Source organism: Leucopleurus acutus, assembly GCF_964270905.1.
Source record: "Leucopleurus acutus genome assembly, chromosome: 14".
Taxonomy (NCBI): domain Eukaryota; kingdom Metazoa; phylum Chordata; class Mammalia; order Artiodactyla; family Delphinidae; genus Leucopleurus; species Leucopleurus acutus.
The window spans coordinates 332,378-356,203 of NC_139156.1; the positions used below are offsets into that span (position 1 = coordinate 332,378).

At 57.7% G+C, this 23,826-nt stretch overlaps 2 protein-coding genes and 1 pseudogene across 3 annotated transcripts; 2 read left to right on the forward strand and 1 right to left on the reverse strand.

Annotated features, from left to right (window-relative positions):
• The first annotated feature begins 212 nt into the window (after window positions 1–212).
• On the forward strand, window positions 213–903 carry LOC309971443 (ganglioside GM2 activator-like; annotated as a pseudogene). Its single transcript has one exon. The product of its transcript is annotated as a ganglioside GM2 activator-like (transcript).
• A 5,055-nt stretch (window positions 904–5,958) lies between these two features.
• Window positions 5,959–6,405, forward strand: SPRN (shadow of prion protein; the record flags this gene model as incomplete). The annotated part of the gene is made up of 1 exon (XM_082854981.1): window positions 5,959–6,405. The coding sequence occupies one exon, from the start codon at window positions 5,959–5,961 to the stop codon at window positions 6,403–6,405; it is 447 nt and encodes a 148-aa protein (XP_082711107.1).
• Window positions 6,406–9,050: 2,645 nt separating this feature from the next.
• Window positions 9,051–22,763, reverse strand: MTG1 (mitochondrial ribosome associated GTPase 1). The gene is made up of 11 exons (XM_082853913.1): window positions 22,570–22,763; window positions 21,449–21,529; window positions 18,928–19,019; window positions 16,913–16,993; window positions 16,324–16,380; window positions 16,015–16,105; window positions 14,470–14,531; window positions 13,979–14,075; window positions 13,595–13,676; window positions 9,742–9,854; window positions 9,051–9,503 (listed from the first exon to the last, which is right to left on the reverse strand). The coding sequence occupies exons 1-11, from the start codon at window positions 22,679–22,681 to the stop codon at window positions 9,370–9,372; spliced, it is 1,002 nt and encodes a 333-aa protein (XP_082710039.1). The 5' UTR covers window positions 22,682–22,763; the 3' UTR covers window positions 9,051–9,369.
• Window positions 22,764–23,826: the final 1,063 nt, after the last annotated feature.

Consider the following 23,826-nt stretch of genomic DNA (forward strand, 5'->3'; position numbering starts at 1 on the left):
AGACTTGCTTTCTCTCATCAGCCTTGGAAAGTTATCAGCCATTACCTCCTTAAACACTGCATCTGCCTCATTCTTCCTTCCTCTCCTTTTGGTTCCAAAAGTGCGTGTATGTTGGAACGCACAGCTTTGCATAACCAATACGGGCAGGCATTTAAAGGCGTCGTCACCTCCACAAAACTTGTAGTTAACCTGGTGAGGACCCACCCTCTGTGATGAACGCCCTGACGCAGGCCCCATTCCTCATCTCCCTGGGCTTGCTTCTCGCCGGCCCAGCAGCTCCTGCACGCATCCTCTCGAAGGCTCTCCAGGCTCGGTGGTGTTTCCTGGGGTAACTGCGATGAGGGGAAGCACCCTGCGGTGGTCAACAGCCTGACTGTGGAACCTGACCCCATTGTCATTCCCAGGAACGTGACCATCAATGCTGCGGTCAGGACCACTGTGGGCCTCAAAGATCCTCTGAAAGTGGTATTAGCTCTGGAGAACGAAGTGGCTGGCTTTTGGGTCAAAGTCCCAGGTGTGGAGCAACTTGGTAGCTGCGCCTACGAGAACTTCCATAACGTGCTTGAAGTGTTAACTCCCCTTGAGAATCCCTGTCCAGAACCCCTGCACACCTGTGGGCTTCCCTGTCACTGTCCCTTCAAAGAAGGCACCTACTCACTGCCCAAGTCTAACTTCTTCCTGCCTGCCCTGCAGTTGCCCAGCTGGCTCAGCAGCGGGAACTACCCGTCGGAGATCATCCTAAGCAACGGGAAGCGTCTGGTCTGTGTCAGAGTCTCTGCCTCCCTAAAGGGCAAATTAGGTGGCACTTGTCACAGCAGAATGAAGGGGTGTGAGGAAGGCATCCTCTTCCTCTGTCTTACGTTGGCCAAGGCCAGATTCTACTCTCTGTCCTTTCTACAATGATGACACTCCCCCGCTGAAAGTCATTTTATGCCACCTACAAGATCTTTAGGCGTGGGCCAGCAGCCCTAACCGAAGCGAGGATGAGCCTGATGGTTTTTGACAGCCCAGGACGTCTACTGGGCTGGCCACTGCATTTTCCTCCTCACCCCCATGGCTTTCTCTCTAAGAACTCAACTCATTTTCTAAACAGTCAAGGAAGGGGGCCAACGTGTTTTGTGACCCCCTGTTCAGACTGACCCAGTCTTGGTCTCCTGAAGTGCCTTTATGGCTTCTCTCATTGATTCTGTGTGTGTGTCACCGACCTAAAAGCAGAGTGAGAGTGCTAACAGTTTGCATTTTACTCCCAGCCCCTCTTACAATGAAGGGTCTGAAGGAGTCGATCTCAGTCTGTTCCTCCATTAACTTCTATGATTCAGAAGTTCTTTTCTAGACTTGCCCAGCTAACAGTGGGGCACAGTGTATCCTGGAGAGGCATGGCATGTGATGGGAGAGATATTTGAGAATGCTCTATGTGTTTAAGACGTCTGCGAACTCAGGTGCCTGCAGAGCAAAGCGCAAGACATCAGCAGACCACGCAGAACATCACATTGTTTCCAGGCACATCTTCCATCCTTTCCTTCGTATAACATAACCGATCCGAGGCAGCTGCTGCCCAGTCTCGAGCTGGGGGTATAATCAGGGATGAGGGGACTGGGGTGAGTTGGAAAGGGCACATCCGGTCCGTAGGGACAGCTGCTGTCTAGCTCTAGCCAGTAAGCACCACAGGAGAATGCAGGCTTCGTCAGCTCTGCCTGGTCGTTGGCTCCCCAGCTGCGGGAGGTGGTAAGCAGTCGAACTGCAGAGCCTGTGGCTTCTCCAGTGCATGGCTATCTCCTGGTCTCAGGCCGGACTTTACTCTGATCGACAGAAGTGGTGAGAGTAGGAAGCTTTTCTTGTTCATATTTTTCAAGGGAACACATTTAAAGGCTCTCCACTAAGTATGATGTCTGCTGAGGGTTTTTTTGAAATACAGCCTTAATCGGGTTAAAAAATTCATTTCAACGACTAGTTTTCTTGGCATTTTTCCCCACCAATGAGTGTTGATGGAAATCAAACGCTTGACAATGGCGATTGTATAACAATATGCAAATGCACCAAATCAACATGTTGGACACCTTACATTTACAACATGTTACATGTCATGTGTATTTCAATTTAAAAAATAACATTTAAAAACTAAGAAATGGCTCTCTTCTGCTCAGGCCCATGGCATGTCTTCATCCTGCCAGGAAGCTCCGTAGCCACTGACAAGACCAGAAGTGGCCTAATAAACGGTACAAGAAAGCAGAGCCCAGAGGGCCAGCCCTTACAGAGGCGCTTCTCACGCAAAGGGAGCTGCGCTCAGAACAGTAGGGGTTGGAGCCAAACAGCCAAATTCTGCCGCAGGGAAGTGTGTCAGGCTTCAGTTAATGAAGGATGGCCCCCAAGTCCCAGCCTTTGCACCCAGTGATGTTGTTTGAACTTTACGGAGGAAAATGATGAAGTTCTGGTTGCTGGATTTGGTCGCAAAGGTCATGCTGTTGGTGACATTCCTGGAGTCGTCTTGTAGGTTGTCAAAGTAGCCAATGTCTCTCTTTTGGCCTTAACGCAAAGGTTAGAAGAAAGGACCAATATCGTAAGTTTTGATGGTGACGGCACGATAGTAATACATTTTCACATGCAAAAAACGCCCCAAAAAACAAACAAAAAAAATTAAGAAATGAAATGCTTTGTATTCTCCTTCTGAGCAAATCATGAGCGTTCTTCTCCCTTGGTGCAGCAGTGAGTAAAGCACGTCCGCATACTTGACGATGTGGAAAGCACCTGGACCTGAGTGGTGCGACCTGCTTCCGATGTACTCTTGGGCTCAGTGGCTAACATTCTATTTAGATTTTTCATGTTGATATTTAAACATAAAATAGTCTCAATTTTTTTCTGTGCTTCCCTTACATATTTTAAGAGAAAAGGTCTAGGGTCTCGAAAAGGGTCAGTTAAGCCTCAGCCCGTGGCTCCTCCTACGTGGCGCCCTTGGCTCTTCTCTCCCCTCCGAACAACCATCTGTCAGACTCAGAGCCCAAAGCTGTGCCTTTCTCTCATATTTGCTATGTTTGCTGCTCATGCAGAGAGATTTCCTTACCTTTATAATTCAATTCTCCTGGTTGTTTCTCAGAGGTTCTTTCTTAACCGCGACCTTTGTCACAGCACCCTGTTCTTATATAAATAGTATCCCCCCAGCTTTTCTGAGCCTATGAGTTGGAATATTTTTTGTTTGTTTCTTAGGTTTTCTTCTAATTCCTCAAACTTCTTGAGCCTTTTTTTTCACCCCATTTCTTTACCTTGGTCTTTCTCTGTTGTGTTGCAGACTTTCTGTCTTTGGATGCCTGATAAACGCTGTTTGCTGTTCACACTTTAAAGCAAAGCAGTGGGAAGGCTACCTGGAAGCTCCCTGTGCTCGGCAGGACCCTTGAGAATGAGGGGGCAGGGACGGGCCATCGGGCTGGGGACCCTCTAAGTGCAGGTGACGGAAAGCACTCATCCAGAGAAGGTCCACGGCGTCAGCTGTGGCGCTGCCTGACCCGGGAGGTCGAGGGGGCACAGGGCCCGACTCACTTGCCCTCGGGCTCCATGTGAAGGCTCCACGAGGGTGACGGGTCCTCGCATGCAACGGCTCCAGGCACAGCCTCCCGCGGAAGGAGAGCGGCCTCTCTCAGCAGCTCAGACCACGGCCAGGGGCCTTACACTGGGAAGCAGGTCCACGTGGCCAGGAAGAGCCACAGGGCATGCCACATCCCCTCACAAGACCAGGGGAGGGGGCAGTCACAGTCAGACCCCCATGGGCCGAACATAAGAGAGGGCTGGCTCCCCAGGGCACACACAAGGATGCTTTGACCGGAACAGGGAAAGGACGCTGAGAGGCCAAAGCGGCAGCTGTCCCCAGCAGGCCCCACACCGCGCCGGGGCTTCCAGGTGCTTCCTGATACCGTCAGAGAAACGCCCTTGTTTCCTTGGGGTGAGCAACACGCTGGGGGCCGTTCTGTGCGTGGGACCGGGGGTGGGGAGGGCTCAACCAGAGAATGCAAACCTCGGACGAACCCCCATTTCTGTCCCCACCCCTCCTGCCATCCATCACCACAGCAGCCCAGTCCCTGAGGCTGGGCGGGAGGCGCTCTACTTGGCCGCTGCCCCTCTGGCCCAGGTGGCATTTGAAACCCACAGGCCCTGAGATTGCCCAGGAGAACGTGTGGAGCAGCGGTGCTGAGCCTCCAGGGACCACGAGGGTCTGACGGAAGCTGAGAGATCGAATCACATAACAACCCTCTGAAGTTCAGGAGGTCCCTGTGCCCACCTCCGACACCATCAAGAGGGCCTGGTGTCCCCAGGTGGAGTGGCTGGGGTGAAGGCCTAGAGTCAGTGGGTGGAGGGGAAGAGATTCCAGAGGACAAACCAACCTTGGGAAGCAAGACAGCACCATTTCAGACGTGGCCCCAGAGTCCAATCCGGCCGGGACCGGGGAGGCCCGCTGGCTTGAGCAGTCGTGTTACCGGTGGCGGGGCTACCTGAGGACCCCCTGGAGGAGCCTGAACAGTGGGCACTAAAGGGCGGGAGGAGGGGGGCCCACGAGGGGGTGCTGCTCTGGGACTCGGACACCATGGGGCCCTGGAGAGCCGTCCTCCCCTCTCTGTGCACCGCGGTCAGGAGCTCAGGGTCCGACGTCGCATTCTGTGGTCCCTGTGTCTGGGACACACCCACCCCGGGAAGGATGGAAATGAGGAACGGGAGAGGGTGGGGTGGGAGAGGTTAGGGTTTGGGGCGGGTGGAGTGGGATGGACTGTGGGAAGGTGGCGGTGTGCGCACCGGGTGCTGAAGACAGCGGGGCAGAGGGTCCTGTCGAGAGACAGGACCCGGGAGGGGGGGGGGGCGTGGGGGGGCCGCTAGGACGGGGTGCTGGGCAGCGAGAGGGGCTGCGCCTCGGAGCGCCTGCCTTTATCTCCTCCCTTCCGTCTCCCGGGGGACGCGCCTCCGCGTCTGCCCACCCCCAAGCCTAGGGCGGAGGCCTCACGCAAAAGCCAGGCTCCGCGGTCGGCGCTTTGGCGGTCGGCGCTCGGCGCTCCGTGCAGTCTCCGCCGCAGCTCCGTCCTTCCCGCTCGGCAGCGGTCCCTGGAGCGGCCGCCGCGGTTCCGAGCGAGGCCCGTGGCTGGTAAGGCCGGGCGGCGGAATGTGGGCGCGCACCGGGAGGCTGGGGCTGGCGCCCGCCGGGCTAGAAATGAAGACGCAGCGAGGGGCCGACAGGGCCCGGGCGGAGGGTGGGGCCTCCGGCAGGTGGTCGCATCCCGGTCCCCCGGCCCAGCAGCTGAGCCAGGCGGTGGGGGCAGGGGGGGAGGGCGAGGCAGAAGCGGGCGGGAGGCGACCCTAAGCTGGGCCCGGGCCTGCGGCGGCGGGGCGGGGTCCGCACAGCGTGACGAGCCCCCGAGGCCCGAACCGGCTCTGGCCCCGCGCAGCCCCGGAAGGGGTGGGAGGGCCGGGCCGAGTCTCACCGTTGGTCCCTTCTCCAGACCCCGATCTGGTTCCTTGGGGACCCTCGGTCCCTGAGACCCCAGGGTGGCCTCTGGTCCTGCCGAGCCCTGGAGACCGGAGTCGGTCCTTCCAGAGCAGCCCAGAATACGGGGCCCCCTCCCCAGGCCTGAGCGCCCCCCGCCCACCGGAGGGTGCTCACCACCGCCCATTCTTTGCCCCTACTCCACCACCACCCCCCCCCCCAAGCACAGAATAACCCGCAGGTGCTGAACCCTCTCACCCCCTGCCGCCCCTTCCCAGTTACTGAACAAGAGCCCACGCCCTCCCCAAGCCTGAGTCCCTAATCCTCAGGCATTACAACCTCCTCTTAGCCCACGCCAGCCTGGGCCGGTAGTGCTCCAAGGTGCTGGCGCCCCATGTACCACCAAATGCTGAGCCCCTGTCCCCAGGCCCCGGGCGCCCTGGGCCTCGCAGAAGCTGAGGTCCCTTCCTCCATCCTCCCGCAGGTTTTGCTCCACGAAGATGAACTGGACTGCCGCCGCGTGCTGGGCTCTGCTGCTAGCGGCCACCTTCCTCTGCGACAGCGGCGCGGCCAAGGGCGGCCGTGGCGGGGCTCGCGGCAGCGCCCGGGGCGGGCTGCGCGGGGGCGCGCGCGGGGCCTCGAGGGTGCGCGTGAGGCCTGCGCCCCGCTACGCCGGCTCCTCGCTGCGCGTGGCCGCGGGAGCGGCGGCGGGGGCAGCGGCGGGGGCAGCCGCGGGCCTGGCGGCGGGCTCGAGCTGGAGGAGGGCCGCGGGGCCCGGGGAGCATGGCCCAGACGACGAGGAGGACGGCGCACCCGGCGGCAACGGAACGAACCGAAGCGTCTACAGCTACCGGGCGTGGACTTCGGGCGCGGGGCCCACGGGCGACCCTCACCTCTGCCTGCTGCTGGGCGGTGCCCTGGGCGCCCTGGGGCTGCTGCGGACCTAGGCCGGGCTGGGCTCGGGGGCCAGATCTGCCCCCAGCCCGCGCCTGCCCCGCGAGCCACCACAGAGGCTGCCCAGCACTGAGCGCCCCTTGCCTCCACTGCCCAAGGCCTCTGAGCCCAGAGGAGCTGCGTGGCCAACTCCCGACAGTCCAGCAGCCTCTCCTCCTATGACCCAGAGGCACCTCCTGTTCCTCCTCCTGCCCGATCCCCTCCCCAGCCTCCGCACCTCCCACCCTACCAGGGGACCAGTGGCCCCTCAGCTCCAGGATGCCCTGCCTGCCACTTGGAGGTTAGGGTACCCCCCCAGCCAGAAAGGCAGGTGTCCTGAGGTTCCTGCACCATCCTGGCCAGCTGCCCACCACTCTACAAGCTGTTCAGGCCACTCCAGCTCCCCTGACCCCACCTGGACACTTGAGAGGTGTGGACGGTGCTGACCACCAGGCAGAGAGGTGGGCCCTCAGGCTGGGCTGGTTCGGCCACACCCCTGAGGACGTGGTGGCATCCCCCCCAGAAACAGCCCCAGTGGGCCAAAGGACTTGAGGATTTGGGGGAGAGGAGAGGTTTCCCTCGCAGGCTGTAGTGTGCTGCCTTCCAGAAAGGAAGGGGGCCACATCTGTGGATTAGTGAGCCCAGACGTGGCCCCGTGGTTCTCCAGATGGCTCCCAGGATACCCTCACCCACAGGAACTGCCCACGCCTTGCCCCTGCCCTTGGGCCCAGGGCCCGTGCCCGTGTCCCCCCACGGGCAGACGCTTTGCGAGACCCGTCGCCAGGGGCTCCCTTAAAGCCACTTTGCTCTGACTTGAAACAGCTCTTCTTGGACCTATTTTGGAAGAAAAAGAAAATCTGTTTAAATTTCAAGAGTTTTCCATTTGCTCTGAGCTCCAGGTCCACGTTCCAGGATAAGAGCCCCGCCTGTACTCAGGGACGGCAGCTGTGGCAGGCAGCCCCTCGGAAGCTGAGGGCGAGGTGGACCAGAGGGGCCGAGGCTCCAGTCAGACCCATGGTCGGCATGGCCACAAGGCAGGGCCCAGTGCCCAGCAAGTGCCACCAGATGTGAGGGCACCTGTCCAGCAGAAGAAATCCCAGAGCTGAGCTTCCTCCACACCCCGAGGGCTGTCAGAGCGAGGCCAGAGCGGCCTCTGAAGAAACCACAGGGCGCGTCCTGACAAGGGTTTGCGGCTGGCACTCAACACCCGCGCGGAAGGCCAGCCCTTCACCTCTCAGGTGCCTTTCCCTCAAGCCGCCAGCCTGGTCCACTGGCCGTGAGCTCAGCCTGGGGCCCCAGCTCTTTCACATGTCCTGTGGCTTGAATAGCCTCTTGTCCCTCAGAAGGACGGCTCCGGGGTCTGGCTTCCGGCTCAGGCTCTCCTGTGCTCAGCAGGAGCCTCCCCGGCAGGGCTGCCTCCAGAATCTGCCCTCGCCTGCCCCTGGGCTGCAGGGCCTTTGGACTCAGCTGATGGACGCCAGTGCCAAGACCAGCATCTCCCAGGAGCCGTGCCACCTCTGCTCTCCCACAGCTGGCACTCGGCTCTGGTTACAGTGAAGGTCTCCAGATTATCCGCGGGACCTGGACCAAGCACTTTCCTCCGAAGACCCAGGCGCTCCGCTGCAGGACGCAGCTCCCTGCAGCCTCCTGTGTCCACACTGCCAGCATTCTTGGGTGCGGCGCCCAGATGCGCTCTGTCCTCCCAAACCAAGCTCGACGCTCCCAAAGACCAACAGGTCGTGGCCAAGCCCTGGCTGGGGCCTCAGAGGCAGCGTGACCGTTTTAAAATCTTGAACAGGGGGACCCTTCAGGGCGGCCCCTCGGTTGACTCAGTTCTCCCTGATGGGCCTGGCCAGGCTGTGCTCAGCCTCAGAGACCCACCCGGACCTGGACTGTGGCTGGCCCAGACCTTCACGTGCCTCTGCAGCGTGAGCCGCCAGCACACTCGTCAAGCTTTTCCACACACCAGCCCGACTCCAGCGGCATCTGGCGTCTGGCACAGCTGCGAGTCTCTGAATGCTTCCCACCCCTATGGGTCAGGGTTCCGGCAGGAGGCCGGTGGGTGTCTCAGGAGACTTGGCAGGTGCGCTGGGTGTGGGGCAGCCACACGGGGCGGCAGGACCTAGAGGGGCGCCTACAGGAAGGGCCGGGGCTGCTGACCAGGTGCAGCCTACCCAATCCCCACCCCTTCCCCCCTCCGGCCTCTCCAGAATGCAAGCTGGTGGTCATGTTCCTGCACCCCTTCAGGTGCAACCACAGCAATGCTGGGCACCGCCTCCGGGAAAAAGTCCTGCTGTCTCATTAGCTGGAAGGTGCTGGGAGGCGGTGGGGAGGCCTGGGGTCTCCGCTGACCACACCGGCCTGTGTGCAGCTGGGCTGTGAGCAGAGCAGCCCCGGCCACCGAGGGGACAGGTGGTCCTTGGGTTCTGCCACGGCTACTTGGGACCTCTTGTCCGTGTGTGTGTGCACGTTTTAGTAGTGAAATAAACACTCTGTTGCCAATGAGACTGTTTCTTATTGCAGGACCCAGGACTCCGTGTCGGGATTCTTACACAAGAGCCTTGGGTACTAAGTGGTTCACGTTCCGTTTTTCCTTGGTGAGGGGCCCAAGGGGCTGCACAGGTGCACAACGAAAGGGCCAACCACAGAGACAGGCCTTTTAATTTTAAAATTACGGATTGCACTTTCAACTCCTTCTGAGAAAACACCAGCTTCTCCTCAAGAGAATATTTAGGAGATACTGAACATGAGTGAGTTTCCTCCCCCCGCCAGGAACCCAGGGACGTCCACTGCCCTGATGTCCACACCCAGGCTCAGTCCCCTGTAACCAGGGGCTGGGCTGTGCAGCAGGAGGGCATGGCCTCCTTCCTAGAGCAGAGACCGGGGAGTATACAGTGACCAGCAAGGAGCCTGTGGACAGGGGACTCCCGGGTGCCCACCCCTGGCCTTGGAGCCGCGAGGCCCTCCTGCTGGACTAGTCAGGGCTCCGCCACAGGGGGGCCCTGCAGGAGGTCCCGGTCCAGCATCACGGGGCCCAGCACCCCGCTGCGGAAGGCCCGCAGGAAGTCTCGGGCGGCCGCAGGGTAGTTGGGCTGGACAACGTTGACGTCACCTGGGGAAAGCAGGAGGGCCCAGTAAGGATGGAGCCCCACTCGGGAGCTCTAGCCCACCCACCTCAGGCCCGTTCAGGTGGGCGCCTGTGCTGCACATTTGGGAAGCTGGAGCCTCCAGAAGCCACAGGAAGAGGGTGGGGCCGCCCCACACACCCTGCCCCAGCCCCAGCCCAGACCGAGAGCCCCTCCCCCAGAAGCTCCGCCCCCCGAGCCCAGCCTGGGGCCACCAGGTCTCACCAGTGCCCGTCAGCACCTTCACCTTCTGGGTCTTCCTCAGCTTCACGGCCACACGCTTTAGCACACTGGCGATGTCGTCGCAGGCCTCACCCAGGCCATAGTGCTGCACGTACCTGCACACAGGGCGATGGTCAGCAGCTCCACCAATGACCCCTCGTGGGTGCGGGTGACCGCCACGTGGACCTGGGGGCCTCACCGACACCTGCCTTCCGCGTGGCCACGACCAGCTGCCCAAGACCCCCTCCCCCACCGGGGTCCTGGGGGCGGCGGCCAGAAAGGCTGCTGCTCCCAGTGGTGTCATCCCCTGGCCCTGAGCTGGCCTCCCACGATGGCAGCCCGGCCACTGGCACACACTCAGTTTGCTGCCGAGGCTGCATTGGTGCCTCTAGGCGGCTGGCCGGAGATGGACGGTGGTATTCCCCACTGACTCGTGCTCTGGGCCTGGGGAAAGAGCCAGCACGGGACGGGTGCGGCACATCAGAGGCTGAGAGGCCAAAGGAGACCAGCGTCTTCCACGGACACGTGCCTCCCTGAGCCCCGGGGCCAGGACCCCTGGACCAGCACCTGCGCTGGCCCCTCCCCCTCACCGCCCGGGGGGCAGGCAGGGCTGCGATGTGAACTGCAGCTGCAGAGTGGGGGAGGCCGGACGGGCCTCAGGCCTCGCGCCTGGACCCCACGTGAGCATCGGAGCCAGTCTCGGAACGACAACCCCGAGGAATGTGCGTCCAAAATCAAACTTCCCAGAGCAGCAGCTGCACAGGCCCCTCTGTCCCCAAGAGATCGAAGGCAAGGAAGACTCCCACCCACACACGCCCAAGACCTGCCACCCGCAGGGAGTCGGCTGTCACGCTTCCCAGAAACACTGAGGACAGCGGAGGTCCAAACTGAATGCCTCGAACATCAAGCAAAACATGACATTTCAAATTCTACTTCCAGGACTTCCCTGGCGGTCCAGTGGTTAAGACTCCGTGCTTCCAGTGCAGGGGGCACGGGTTCAATCCCTGACTGGGGAACCAAGATCCCACACGCTTAGCCACATGCAGCCAAAAAAAACCAAAACCCAAAAAAACCCACATATGTCAAATCCCACTTCCATGCAAATGGGCTAACAGGGACTGGGTCTACTCGCCACCTGGAATAACAAAAAAGGAAGAAACAACCAAAACTTCACACAACAATGGTTTTCAAGGCCCAGACATCAGGCCACAAAGAGTGTAGCCATGGGAAGGAGGAGTGCAGGGAGGGGCCCCGGGGAGCCCAGAGCGGAGAGACGGCGCTGGGGACCAGGGCAGCTGCCGGCTGCAGGCGAGTCAGACAGGGCAGAGCTGCCCAGGGAGAGGGCTCGGGAAACTGGCAGACAGCCACCCTCAGATGGTCAGCAGAGCAAGTTTCCCAAGGCCAGAGGCCAGGAAGAGCCACCCAAGAAGCAGGAGGGGAGCAGCCGGGACAGACAGAACCCAAGATCCACAGGCTGGGGAGGGGCCGGGGCGCCCTGGGAACTGTTCCAGGCCCACCTGACAAACCGTAAAAGGAAGGCCCAAAAGGACCAAAGTGTTTCCAAATAACGGTCCCAGAACAGGAATATAAAGACACCTGTCACCAGAAAGGTCCGATTCACGTGCCTGCCCCCCGTCAAAAGCTGTCAGGCACACACAGCAGGAAAACAGAGCCATTACAAGGAGAAAACCAATTACCTGAAACTGCCCCAGATGTCAGAATTCCCAGACGTTGAATCAGTTATTAGAACTGCGTTCCCGTGGTTACGAAGTTAAGAAAACACACAGAAGATAGTAAAAAAAAAATGATCCAAACCCAGTATCTAGAGGAGAGCACTATGAAAACACATACTCGGGATTAAAGCAGGTCAGATCTGCAGGAGAGGGGGCGAGGGGACTGCAGAGCCAGCACTGCTGAGCCGGCGGCACCCGCGGCCAGTGCCTGGGTAGCGGAGTCCTGGGAGAGAGGAAGAATGGCCAGAGATCATCCGAATGTGATACAAACTACACAACCACAGATGCGAGAGCTCGAGGAACTAAAAGCGCAAGAAACAGGCAGAAAATCACACGAAGGCCCAGCGCCGTAAATTGCTCAAAAACTAGATAAAGAGAAATCTTAACAGCAGCCAGAGGGCCATGAATACAGAGAACAAAGACAGACAGACAGACTTCTCATCAGAAACAACAGCCGCTCTGCGGGACTGAGGAAATCCGTCCATCTAGAATCTACACGCAGGGCAAACGCCCTTCAAAAACTAAGGTGAAATGAGCACATCTTCGGACAAACAGCAACCTGCGTCACCGTGAGCGGCACAGGAAACCCTCGGGCAGGAAGATGGCCCCAGAGGGAGGGCGGGTCCACACAGACAAGGAGCCGTGACTGGCGAGGCTCAGAGGAAACTGCCGGGATCGAGCCTCCACTTACATCTGTGCGTAAACAAAGCTCGGCAGCACGTCTGCTACATAAAAGCAAAAGGTGTGACGAGACCGGCCCAGAGGTGAGGGTGAGGAGAGCGGAAAGGCCCTCACACCACACTCGGCATTAACACCCCCGAAAAGTGTTCTACAAACCCTAAAGCTACCTCCTCCAAAGTTACAGGTAACAAGCTGACAAAGGGGAATCATAAAACAGGCCAGAGAGAGAGAGGAAAAAAGAACAAAGAATAGCTGGGACAGATGGCAAGACGACAGATGGAAACCTAACACCAGTGATCACATCAGATGTAAATGGGCTACCCAAAATAAAAGCAGAAACGGTCAGACTGCGTACAAAGCAAGGCCCAACTACAAGCAGCCGATAAACACGTTTTAAAAGTAAAGACGCACAAGCTCAAAGCAAAGCGACAGGAAAGATGAGCACACAGAGACTCTCCTGAAGGATAAAGGGGGTCACGTCCTCAAACCACCAGAAGAACCCAATGACCTCCTGACGCTTTCCACCCCCGACAACGGAGCCTGGAAACTCATGAAGCAGCTGCTGCCAGGACAGCGGGGAAGAGAGCAGCCCAGGCGGTGGTGGGAGAGCCCGTCTCCCCACGGGCAGCACAAACAGCAAGAGAGTCAGGAACACGGAAACAAGGAAGGAACAGGGACCGAACAGCAATCAACCAACAGCAACCAGGAAGAAAGAGAACACAGAAAGTCAATGAAACCAAAAGCTGGTTCTCTGGGGACAGTCAATAACCTGTGCCTGATGTCCTCAAGGTGATAAAGCAGCGGTCCCCAACCTTTTTGGCACCAGGGACTGGTTTCGTGGAAGACAGTTTTTCCACGGACTGGGTTGGGGGGAGATGGGGTGGCTCAGGCGGTAACGCGAGCGACAGGGAGCGACGGGGAGCGGCAGAGGAAGCTTCACTCGCTCACGCGCCGCTCATCGCCCGCTGTGCGGCCCGGTTCCTAACAGGCCACAGACCGGTACCGGGTCCCCTGGGGGTTGGGGACCCCTGTGATAAAGGACAGCTCTGGGGCCCCACGGGACACCGGCACTCACACTGTCCTCAGCAGCGAGAACGAACCGACCAGATGTCTGCACAATGAAACCTCCCAGTGGTGACCAGTGTTAGAACATGGATGAATCCCGAGAGACGGGGCTGAGCAGGGAGTCCACACCATGTGGCTCCACTCGTGAGATTCTAGGTGATGGGAAGCAGATGGGGCAGGAAGGGGCGGGAAGGAGGGGCTACAAAGCAGCATAAGAACTGGGGGGGTTTTCTGGACTGTGGAACGCTTTCACACGTCTATTAAACTGTACACTTCAAAGGACTGCACACTGTCTGTCTACAGTACTTTAACGGTTCTGTTTTTTCAGTCACGTTTGTCTGGGATGGGAGAGGAAGGGCCCGCCTTCCCACACTCACCCCAAGAGCTGGCGCCTGTTGAGGGTGTAGAGAAGGTAGTCAGCCAGGGTCTCCTCGCCCACCAGATGGTCCAGCACGGTTCCTGGGAACAGGCAGCAAGGGTGAGCACACACACGTGCCGCTGAGGAGGCCAAGCCATGGCCTGACCTGCCCCCACCAGCCCCGCCCCACCTGTTAAATGGGAGGAGGGCGCCCCTCCAGGGCAGGCCAGGAGGACTGGTGGGGTCAGAGGGTGCAGAGTGTGTCACCTGTGAGCCAGGACCACACACGCTGCCCGAGACGTCCTGCACCACAGCTCTGGACATCTCTATGGCAGCCAGGCCAAGGCTGGCACGAGGCGCCCAGCCTGGGGGCCTGGGGGCCTATTGTGGGGGGCCGGCTCACCACACAAGGCCAGCTTCAGGCCTGTCTCCACGCTTTGGATCCGGGGAGCCAGCACCCCAGGGGTGTCCAGCAGGAACATCAGCGGCCGCTCACACACCTGTGGGCACAGAGGGCAGTCGGCCAGCCGCTCGAGCAGCCTCAAGCAGCCCCAAGCAGCCCCTCCCGCCAGGCCCTCTGCTGGGCCCCACAGGCTTGAGGAGGCCCCAGAGCCTGCCCGCCAGTGTCGTCACTGCCACCAGCTCTCAGCTACCCCACAGGATGCCACTCCCGCGTGACGTGGAGAACGAATAAGAGCAGGAACCCAGCAGCTGCCCTCCTCCCAGGAGGACGGGCTCTGCCCTGACCCTGTGTGCCCTCGGGCAGCTTCCCTCACCTGTGAGGCGCAGTGGCACCTGTGCCCTCCCCCAGGCTTGCTGTGAGGACTGGGGCAGCGCTTGGCGGACAGAGCAGAGGGAAGGGGCGGTGGAGGCCCGGCAACCGAGGGCCCCTACCTGAATCCTGGACATCACAGCTCTGGTGATCCCAGGCTCGCCGCCCACCCTGGTGGCTTTTCCTGCAGGATAAAAGATAAAAGAGGGTGTCAGTGTCTGTTAAACACACAGGCAGGTAAGCTACAGAATGAGCAACGACACACGTGGAGACCTGGAGGGCCCCTAACACCAGGAGAGAACTGCCTCCCGGCCCTGAGAGTGGCCCAGCACCTGCTAAGCAACGGCCGTGACGTCTGGACCGGAGCTGCCCGCCGCCATCACCTTCCTCCCTGCAAGACTGGGTCCCAAGCATCTGCCCCCACACCACCCAGAAGAGCCTGTCGGTGGGGCCACTCCTGACCAAGAGGCCGCCTGTGCTCTGAACACTGGCTGCCCTGGGGCCCAGCTCAGGGTGTGTCCCAAGCAGACTCTGCACCCTCTGCTGAATCAACACAAGAACAAAGGGACACATGCATCCGTCGGCACACAGATGGATAAACGAAATGTGGTCCGTCCACACCACAGAGTATTATTCAGCCCGAAAAAGGAAGGAAATTATGAATTATGAATCACGCTACAACACGGATGGACCCTGTAGAGTTAGGCTCCGTGAAATAAGCCTGACACAGGTCAAATCCTGTGATTCCAGTTATGTGACACCGGAGCTGTCAAGTCCACACGACAGAAAGTAGACCAGAGGCTCCCAGGAGTTCAGGAGGACAGCTACCATTTATGTCTAGAATTTCCGCTTGAGATGATGGAAAAATCTGGAAATAGGTGGTGTGATAGTTGCACAGCACTTAACGTACTTAATGCCAATGATGTTTTTTAAAGCCACAACTGAAGAAAAATAAACAAAACAACAGCTGACTGTAACAGCTCTCCAGCTGGCAGCGAAACAGCCCGAGATGACGGTCTGGCACTGTTCGGGCTTTGGGGTGGCGCCCGAAGGACACACTCGTGCAGACTTGGTCTCAAAAGTTGAGAGGCGTGGGACGAGGACACAGGCCTGGGGCTCCCCCTCCCCAGGTCCCGGCCTGACGTCGCACCCCACGTTTCCTACACACCTTGAGCACAGCGGGTCAGAGATAGATAAATGAAAGGACGAGATTACCAACGTTTAGAAAAGTCATCGCATATACTAAACGCTATAATTAAGCATTTAGTTTTTTTTTTTTTTTTTTTGCGGTACGCGGGCCTCTCACCGCTGTGGCCTCTCCAGTTGCGGAGCACAGGCTCCGGACGCGCAGGCCCAGCGGCCATGGCTCACAGGCCCAGCCGCTCCGCCGCATGTGGGATCTTCCCGGACCGGGGCACGAACCCATGTCCCCTGCATCAGCAGGTGGACTCTCAACCACTGCGCCACCAGGGAAGCCCAAGCATTTAGTTTTGAAGAGAGAATGCGAATAAAGTATAAAATGTATAAGGGAATGACTGTGTCTCACCAGCTGACTGCATGCCAGGCTGTCACCTCCTCCTGGTGGGAAAAGACCCCCTGACGAGCTGGGGTCTCGGGCTCTGCAGTTCGTCCCAGCACAAGAACCAGAGCCTGCCCCGGGGAACTACCTTTCCTGAGGTGCTGCCTCCGCAGGGAGTTGATGAGCGATGACTTGCCCACGTTGGGGACCCCAATCACCATGATGCAGTACTCCAGGTTCTGCAGGCGCGAGAGCAGGGATCAGCGGCCCAGCCAGACCCCCCAGACCCACACACGCCCAGGCCAGCTTAACAGGAAGGACAGTCGCTGCACCGGCCCTGCTCACCCACCTACTGAGACCCGGAGGACAGGGGGCTCCCCAGGCTGTGCTCAGCAGCTGGGTCTGGGGCTCCCCAGCGGGAGGGACGTCCCACAGCTGGCACTGGCCCACCACCAACCTCTCCTCGGTGATAGCGGTAGCTGCTCCCAACCAACTCCGTGACCTTCGGGATTATCTGCAAGAAACAGACCACAGGCACTTTCCTGGGGGAACTGGCCACTCTTAGCTTCTGGAGGTGGACACTCCAGCACCCAGCACCAGACAGCTCAGGTCCAAACACGTCAAGGTTCAGGCTGCGCTACGGCAGGCGGGGGTGGGGGTCGCCTGTGCCCCACCTCGTCCCTCCACCAGGAACCAGCAGGACAGACCCCATGGGGCGACGGCTGTGACTGCCAGCACCTGCTAACAAGATGCACGTCAGCCGGTGAAATTCTCAAATACAACTGGGAAAACAGGCACTAGACCCTCCACAGGCCCTTCCCCCTTATGACCCCGGAACGTGTCTCGCAGGCTGACTCTGCTCCCTTCCCACCATCAGCCGTCAGGCCCGTGCTGCCCTTGGCACCGGGAGATGAGCGTGCCCAGAACCCAAGCAATTACGGGTCGTCTCCGACACTGTGCTTCTTACAGAAGCACAACCTAATTCGTGGCATTTCTTTAACATATTTAAGCAGAAGCATTAGAGCACAAAACAGAAAAAAACCCACCTGCTTGATATTTTCATCCTTCACACAGTTGGTAAAAATGACATTTTTTAGGCCTTCTCCTTCTAAGTGTTGTATAATTTTCTGAAAGAGACAAGACGAAATTTCCATTTTAAACACTAAATGAAGACATGGGCAGTGTCATATGCTGAAGCCCAAGATCTGCTCGCCAGCCCAGAGCCGTAGCGGCCAGGGACTCAGGGAGGAGGCTGGGCCCACCGGGCAGCGCAAGGGGCAACGCAGCACCAGGGACAGGCTGCCTGAGGAGACGTCCAAGGAGGGCAGCCTGGCCCCGGGGTGGCCCTGGGCGGCTGGCTCCATGTGAGGACGCAGGGAGAGGAGGCCACACCAGGTCATTCCAAGTCACTCCCAGCACTGGAACTGCTCAGCGCTGGTCTCTGTCTGGTCGCACCATCCCTCCCACTCCTCCTGACGAGCTTCCACACAACGAGCTCCACTGAAACTAAGCTTTGAACCCATCCGATTACAAAGTACAAGGAATACTTTAAAAGCCCCAAGGTAAACTAAGGTTAATATGAACTTACTGGCCGTAACGTGAAGTAAAATCAGCGCATGACTGATATTTTTACAACCAGTATTGCACTGTTTGATCAGCTACTGAGTTACTTAAAGGAACAAAGAAATCGTTCATTAATTCATTTAGTTTTACTCATTTATGTTATTTGTTATGAGAACGCAGATTAAGGTCAGGCATCACAGACACATGTGAAGCTGCACTTCAAGTGTACAAATTTGCACGGGACGCTGCCACCCACTCCACAGAGGCAGACACGGAGGGCCACCCTGGGGGCTTCTCCTCTCCTCTCCTCCCCAAGCCCTTGGCCGCAGCACCTGAGAGGAGGGGCAAACACCCCAGCCGCCTCCCACAGGTGAGACCCCCCCACCCCCGTGTCCCCTTGTCAGGCCACCTAGTGTGCCCGTCACTCCACAAAAATCAGCATTTTGGAGCAGGAACAACTGATGGGTGATACGACCCAAGTCTCAGCAAAGCAAAGCAGCTGAAAACTTGTGATCACCAGTAACTACAACTGCCCCTGCAGTGAAACCCGTGGGGTTCTGTTCTCAGAGCGGAGCGCGCTCGGCAGGAGGGATTTCAGTGAGCAGACGCGCTGCCTGCACGGCAGGGGCAGGGTCCTGATGGGCGACGTCTTCCGCTTGGGTTTTCAATGAACGAAGCACCCTGTGGCTTCAGCACTTGCATCTCCCTGGAAACCGGGTGCTACAGGCCTGTGGCAGGGGTTTAAATAACTCAATGTACCACAGCCAACTAAGAAACCAGGAACGTGTTCTTGCTGCTGTGAAAGGAAAAGCTCCACAAAAGAAAAAAACTGGCTTGATTTCAAGATTCTGACACCTACTCTTTACAAAGGATTTGATAACAGCAAGAAAAGCAGAGAAGAACACTTCACAAGTAACATTTCCTGAATCTTCACGTTTCTCTTACTCAGGGACAAGGCGAAACATACCTCCGGCCTGGTCACTGTATCCCCGTCCCGCAGGGCTCAGGGAAATCCCCTAGCTGCTTTGGGCCACCCGCCTTCCAGCTTCCAGATCACTCGGTGGGCAGCAGGTAGCCCACAGGTCAGCCAGGGGTCTGGGAAGCCGTGGGGCTGGCCAGCGAGGACACCAGGGGCAAATGCAGCCACCAGGAGGCCTCCAGGCCAGTGCTGTCCGGGGGACGACCACTCACCTCATGAGGCAACGGAAACGTTGGCGAATGAAAGTGAAATAAGACGTGGACGTCGGCCTCACAGCAGCAACTACGACCCACGTGCTCACAGCCTCGTGGGTCCAGTGGCCGCCACGTGGGGCGCTCGGCTCCGGCCGCACCTCCCGGCCACCTGCTACAGGAGGCGCACGCTTCGATCACTTGGATCATGATTTAAACAAAGGGTAGTTTGCTAAAGCCGGCGGGCCCGGGCGGCCTGACACCACGTCCGCTCAGTGATCCGGTCCGACTCAGGGGCGCTCACGCTGAAGGCCCTGCGGGGCATTACCTGCTGCTCCTTCAGATCCGCCAGGTCCATCTTGTTGAGGACGAGCAAGTGAGGCTTAAGCCCAAGGGTCTCCTGAAACAGAGGGTTTCGGCCTGAAAGTGGGATGTGGCCAAATTAAGGCAAAACTCCTTCAACGCTTTACCAGCCAATTAATGTACTTTGCCTTGTCTTGTTACGCAGACTGGACCACCTTCGAAAGGAAACCTTCAGAAGGGACAGGGCAGAGGAAGCCCAGTCTGGGAGCAGGCGAGCTCGGGCCAGCCCAGCCTCCCACCAAGACCAACCCCCCAGCGCGCCTGCCCCGCCAGTGCCACGGAGCCACTGCAGGCCCCTCGCCACTTCCTGTGGACAAGAGGCAGAGCTCAGACAGGGCGGTGGCTCTCAAGTGGCTTCTCAAACAGGAACGACGGTGGCAAAAACAAAAAACAAAGCTCACTGGAAGGTTTTACGACTAGACCATTGTTCAGTTGCCAAAATGATCTGATGGCTCAAAACAAGTCCCTCCCACAGAGTCCTAACTAGTATATGTCAGACCACCGCCGCCACCCACCGCCACCACCCTCTGGAGTTCCCACGAAGACCTCCAGTGAACCTGCCTCCTTACTGCCATGGGCAGGCCCTTTTTCCCTCAGCCAGGGGCCCTTGGCGCTCACTGCCAAGTGCCACCTCCCGTGACACGGACCCAGGCAGGAGGGAGGTCTGTCTGTGTCTTCATCTCGTGAGCACTCGGCCCCTACCTGGTGCTTGTCTACTACGAGGCCAAGGCCTCAACGTGCCCTGGGCCTAGGCACCCAGTCAAGTGCTGTGTCCTCACCCACACAGCAAAGGGACTTTCCGTAAACAGTCCTCTTCCCTCAGAGGTTAACCAAGCCTGTGCTAATTCGTAACGCTGAAAGCCTCCAGACTCCCTCACGGCGCCGACCTGGAGGAGAAATCAGAACGTCTAGAGACTAAAGGAGCAGAGGCGGCCTCTCATCACAGCACACGGAGCAGTAAGGGCAGGTTTCATTGTTTTTCAATAATCAGACATATAACTGCCAGTAAGCCCTTCGGACTGGCATGAGGTATTGTACGAACTGATACATTTAGCCTACAGTAGAGAAATTCCCACAGGCCTTTGAAACAGAGAAAACAGTCCCTCGCCCTCCACCCTAGAGATGGCAATGACTCTCAAGCCAACACCTTCGCTGTACAAGGAAAATCTAAACACAGCTCAGGTAAGTACAACAAAAGCAGGCTCTGAAAAGTATGCTGAGCGAGATGGTTACATCTTGCCAATCCACGCCTCAAGTACAGCGGGAAAAGTCGGGTTGGCAGGAACGTTTTAATGGAGGTTTCATATCCCACCTGGACTGGGTTGGAAGGCCTGGGCGTGCCAGGCAGAGGTCTGAGAGAAACGATGCCACCTGCGTATCAAAGGGGAGCTTTCTGGGCCCCACAGAGATTCTGGTTCACTGGCCTGTAAAGGGGCCCAGATATCGGTATTTTCAAAAGCCTCCTGGGGGAATTCTCGTGCGTAACGAGGACTGAGAACCACTGCTTCAAATGCCAATAATTATGACAGGTGACGCCGCTGACCACTGTGGTGCTGACTGGACCAGAGCAGGGACCAGAGGAGGTAGACAGAAACAAGGTAACAAGCCAGGAATGCCTCCTGCTTGACTCAGGAGGGTCTCCCCTGCACTACAGTTCTGCACCCGATGCCAATGGGGTTGGGGGACGTCCCTCACCACCAAGCAATCCTCCTCCACCACCAGCTGGGTGTCCTAGTATTCAACTCAGTTCTGCCACTATCTATCTACCTGGAGATGACATCAGACCCCACAGGTTGAGGGCTCAAGACTGCTACCACCCCCCACTTCAGACACCAACTGCAAGTCGAGGTTGTCACCTGGTGACAACCAACATGCTGTCTGACCAACGGGCTATGGAAGGAGGGTTCCCACGACCCCCTCCTTGGGCCCTAGCAATATCAGTCTGCCAGACTGGCTCAAGGAATTAAGAGAAACATTTTACTTACTAGATCAGGCTTAGTATAAGAAGACCTAACTCTGGAATAGCCAGATGGAAAACATGTATAGGGCGAGGGACGGGGAAGGGACCCGGAGCTTCCATTCCCTCTATATGCCACTATGCCTGCATCTCGACACCTCACCAACCCAGAAGCTGTCCCCAGCCCACCCCCCAACCTTTTGGGTTTTTACAGCGGCTTCATTACACAGGCAGGACAGAATGAATCACTGGCCTTGGGTGACTGAACTCAATCTCCAGCCCCTCTCCTTTCCGTAAGGTCAGAGGGTAGGACTGAAAGTTCTAAGGCTCCCGTATCAAGGTTGGTTCCCCCAGCAACCAGCTCCCCACCTTAGGTGACTTAGGGTCTTTTCCAAAATCACCTCATTAACATAACAAAAGACACCTTAACGAGCTCCTCACTTAGGAAATTCCAAGACTTTCAGGAGCTCTGTGCCAGAACCAGGACACAGACCAAATATGTGTTGCTTATTATAAGTCACAATGTCACAAGCACCAAAGGATATCCGGGCATCATGGACCTCGATGATACAGTCCACCAGCTTTAGGCTGCTCTGCATCTTCTTCAGCCCTGGAAAACAGAAGAAGGACGCTTAAGGGAAGAAAGGGGTCCATGGCCTTTTAAGAGAGGTAGAAGATTTAAGTTGAACTGTCAAGAATGACACACCATCATAAACAACCTAAAATGAATACATGAGTGCAGTGCTCTTTTAAACAATAACTGTGTCTCCTTCAAATTCAACCCTGGTGGCTGAGGAGAGAAAGTTCAGGTCCCTGCCTGAGGGACACCTGCACATCACAGGGTGAGGTCAGAGCCCATCCGTCTACACCACTTCCACAAGTGGGCGACTCTAGGTGGAATATTTAACCTCTATGGGTCTTTATCTATAAAGCAGAGAAACACTGACTAATTGACTCATGGGGCCCTCAATACTGTGTGGAGATGACGATGGTGTAGGTACCAACCTCAGCCACTCACCCTGGACGACGCACACACAAGGCACTGAACTCACCCCGCACTAGGAACACAACAATGCTCCTCTTCTGCGGTCAGCAGTGACACCGCCCCTCAGCCTCCCCTCCCACAGCCAAGCCCTGTCATTTATGCACATCCTCAGACATCTCACCTCACCCCACATGCCGCCCCCCGCGGGCGCCCGTCCCTCCCGAGCACCGACGCGCGGAGCACCCGTCACCGAGCCTGGCAGAGCAGGCGCCAAAGGGGGCGGGAGCAGGGGGAGCGTGGCAATCCGTCACACGGGGAAGGGCTGGACCCGTCCTACATGTCTTCTTGGGGCCAAACTTTGACAAATAAACGGTAAGAAACTCCCAGAGAGGTTTGGGCAGAAGACAACAAACTCGATCTACGTCTCAAAGGTTTTGAGGTGACTGAATAACTGAATACAACTTGTAAAGTGCTTTCCTACCCCTACTTCATCTAGTCTCCAAAGTAACGTCAGGAATTTATCTTTTCCAAAGCAGATGTGCAAACTGAGGCTTCAGGAGCCGAGTGGCAGAAGGGCCTTGCGACCCCCGCCCTCCCCGCTCGCGGGCGACCCGCGAAGAGCCGGGTAAACAGCGTGGGCCCCGCCGCGTCTCGCCGCACCTCACCCTTGGCCATGTGGCCCGGGAACCAGCGCGCCACGTCGCGACCGTCTAGGGGGAAGCTCTCCCGCCAGGCGGCCCGGGCGGCGCCGCACAGCGCGCGCGTGGTGAGCCTCATGGCGCCGCGTCCCGAGCTGCGCGCAGCGCCGCGGACCGCTCCATCAACGGACTTCTCCGCCGGGCCCGCGACCCACACAAGGGTTCCGACGCTCCAAGCTTCCGCAGCGCGGCTCGCGCGTGCGCGAACGACTCTGCCTCTAGCGGCGGACCCCGAGAGGGGGCGGGGGCCCGTGGGCGGGGCTATGAGCCAGGGGCGTGGCTCCGAGCCAGGGGCGGACCCACGCAGTCCCGGGGGTTATCGGGGTCCAGGGTTCAGTAATTCATTAAATTAAAAAATCCTGGTTCTTCCTAAGCGTATCCTGAGCATAAGTAACAAAATTTAGCAGTCCGCTGTCAGTTTGGTCCCTTTTTACAAACTTGGTCAAAATTTTTCAGATATTTAACATTTAACTTACAAGTGTAACATCCTTTTCTAAGTACTCTGGATTTTAATGTAACAAACAAACCCTTTGCAAAAACTGACTGCAGTTCTGCTAAATTAAACCTATTAGTACAAACAGCCTCAAAATTCCCTTCACTGTCCCAACACTCTGTATAAATGTAGTCAGATTCTAACTTTTTTTTTTTTTTTTGGCCGCGCAGCATGGCTTGCAGGATCTGAGTTGTGCAACCAGGGGTTGAACCTGGGTCATGGCAGTGGGAGCCCAGAGTCCTAACCACTAGGCCACCAGATTTTAACTTTATACCTCAAGTCTGAGTAACTACTGACTGCACTTCGAGTTACAAGAGTATGACAATAATGTAATTTTTTATTTTATTTTATTTTGTCTGCGTGGGGTCTTCGTTGCTTCACGTGGGCTTTCTCTAGTTGCGGCGAGCGGGGGCTACGCTTCATTGCGGTGCACGGGCCTCTCACTGCAGTGGCTTCTCTTGTTGTGGAGCACGGGCTCTAGGCATGTGGGCTTCACTAGTTGTGGCAAATGGGCTCAGTAGTTGTGGCCCACGGGCTCTAGAGCGCAGGCTCAATAGTTGTGGCACACAGACTTAGTTGCTCTGTGGCATGTGGGATCTTCCCGGACCAGGGCTCGAACCCGTGTCCCCAGCATTGGCAGGCGGATTCTTAATCACTGCGCCACCAGGGAAGCCCTAATGGAATTTTTTAAACAAGCTCCTAAAACTCCAAAGATGCTCAGATTCTCAGCA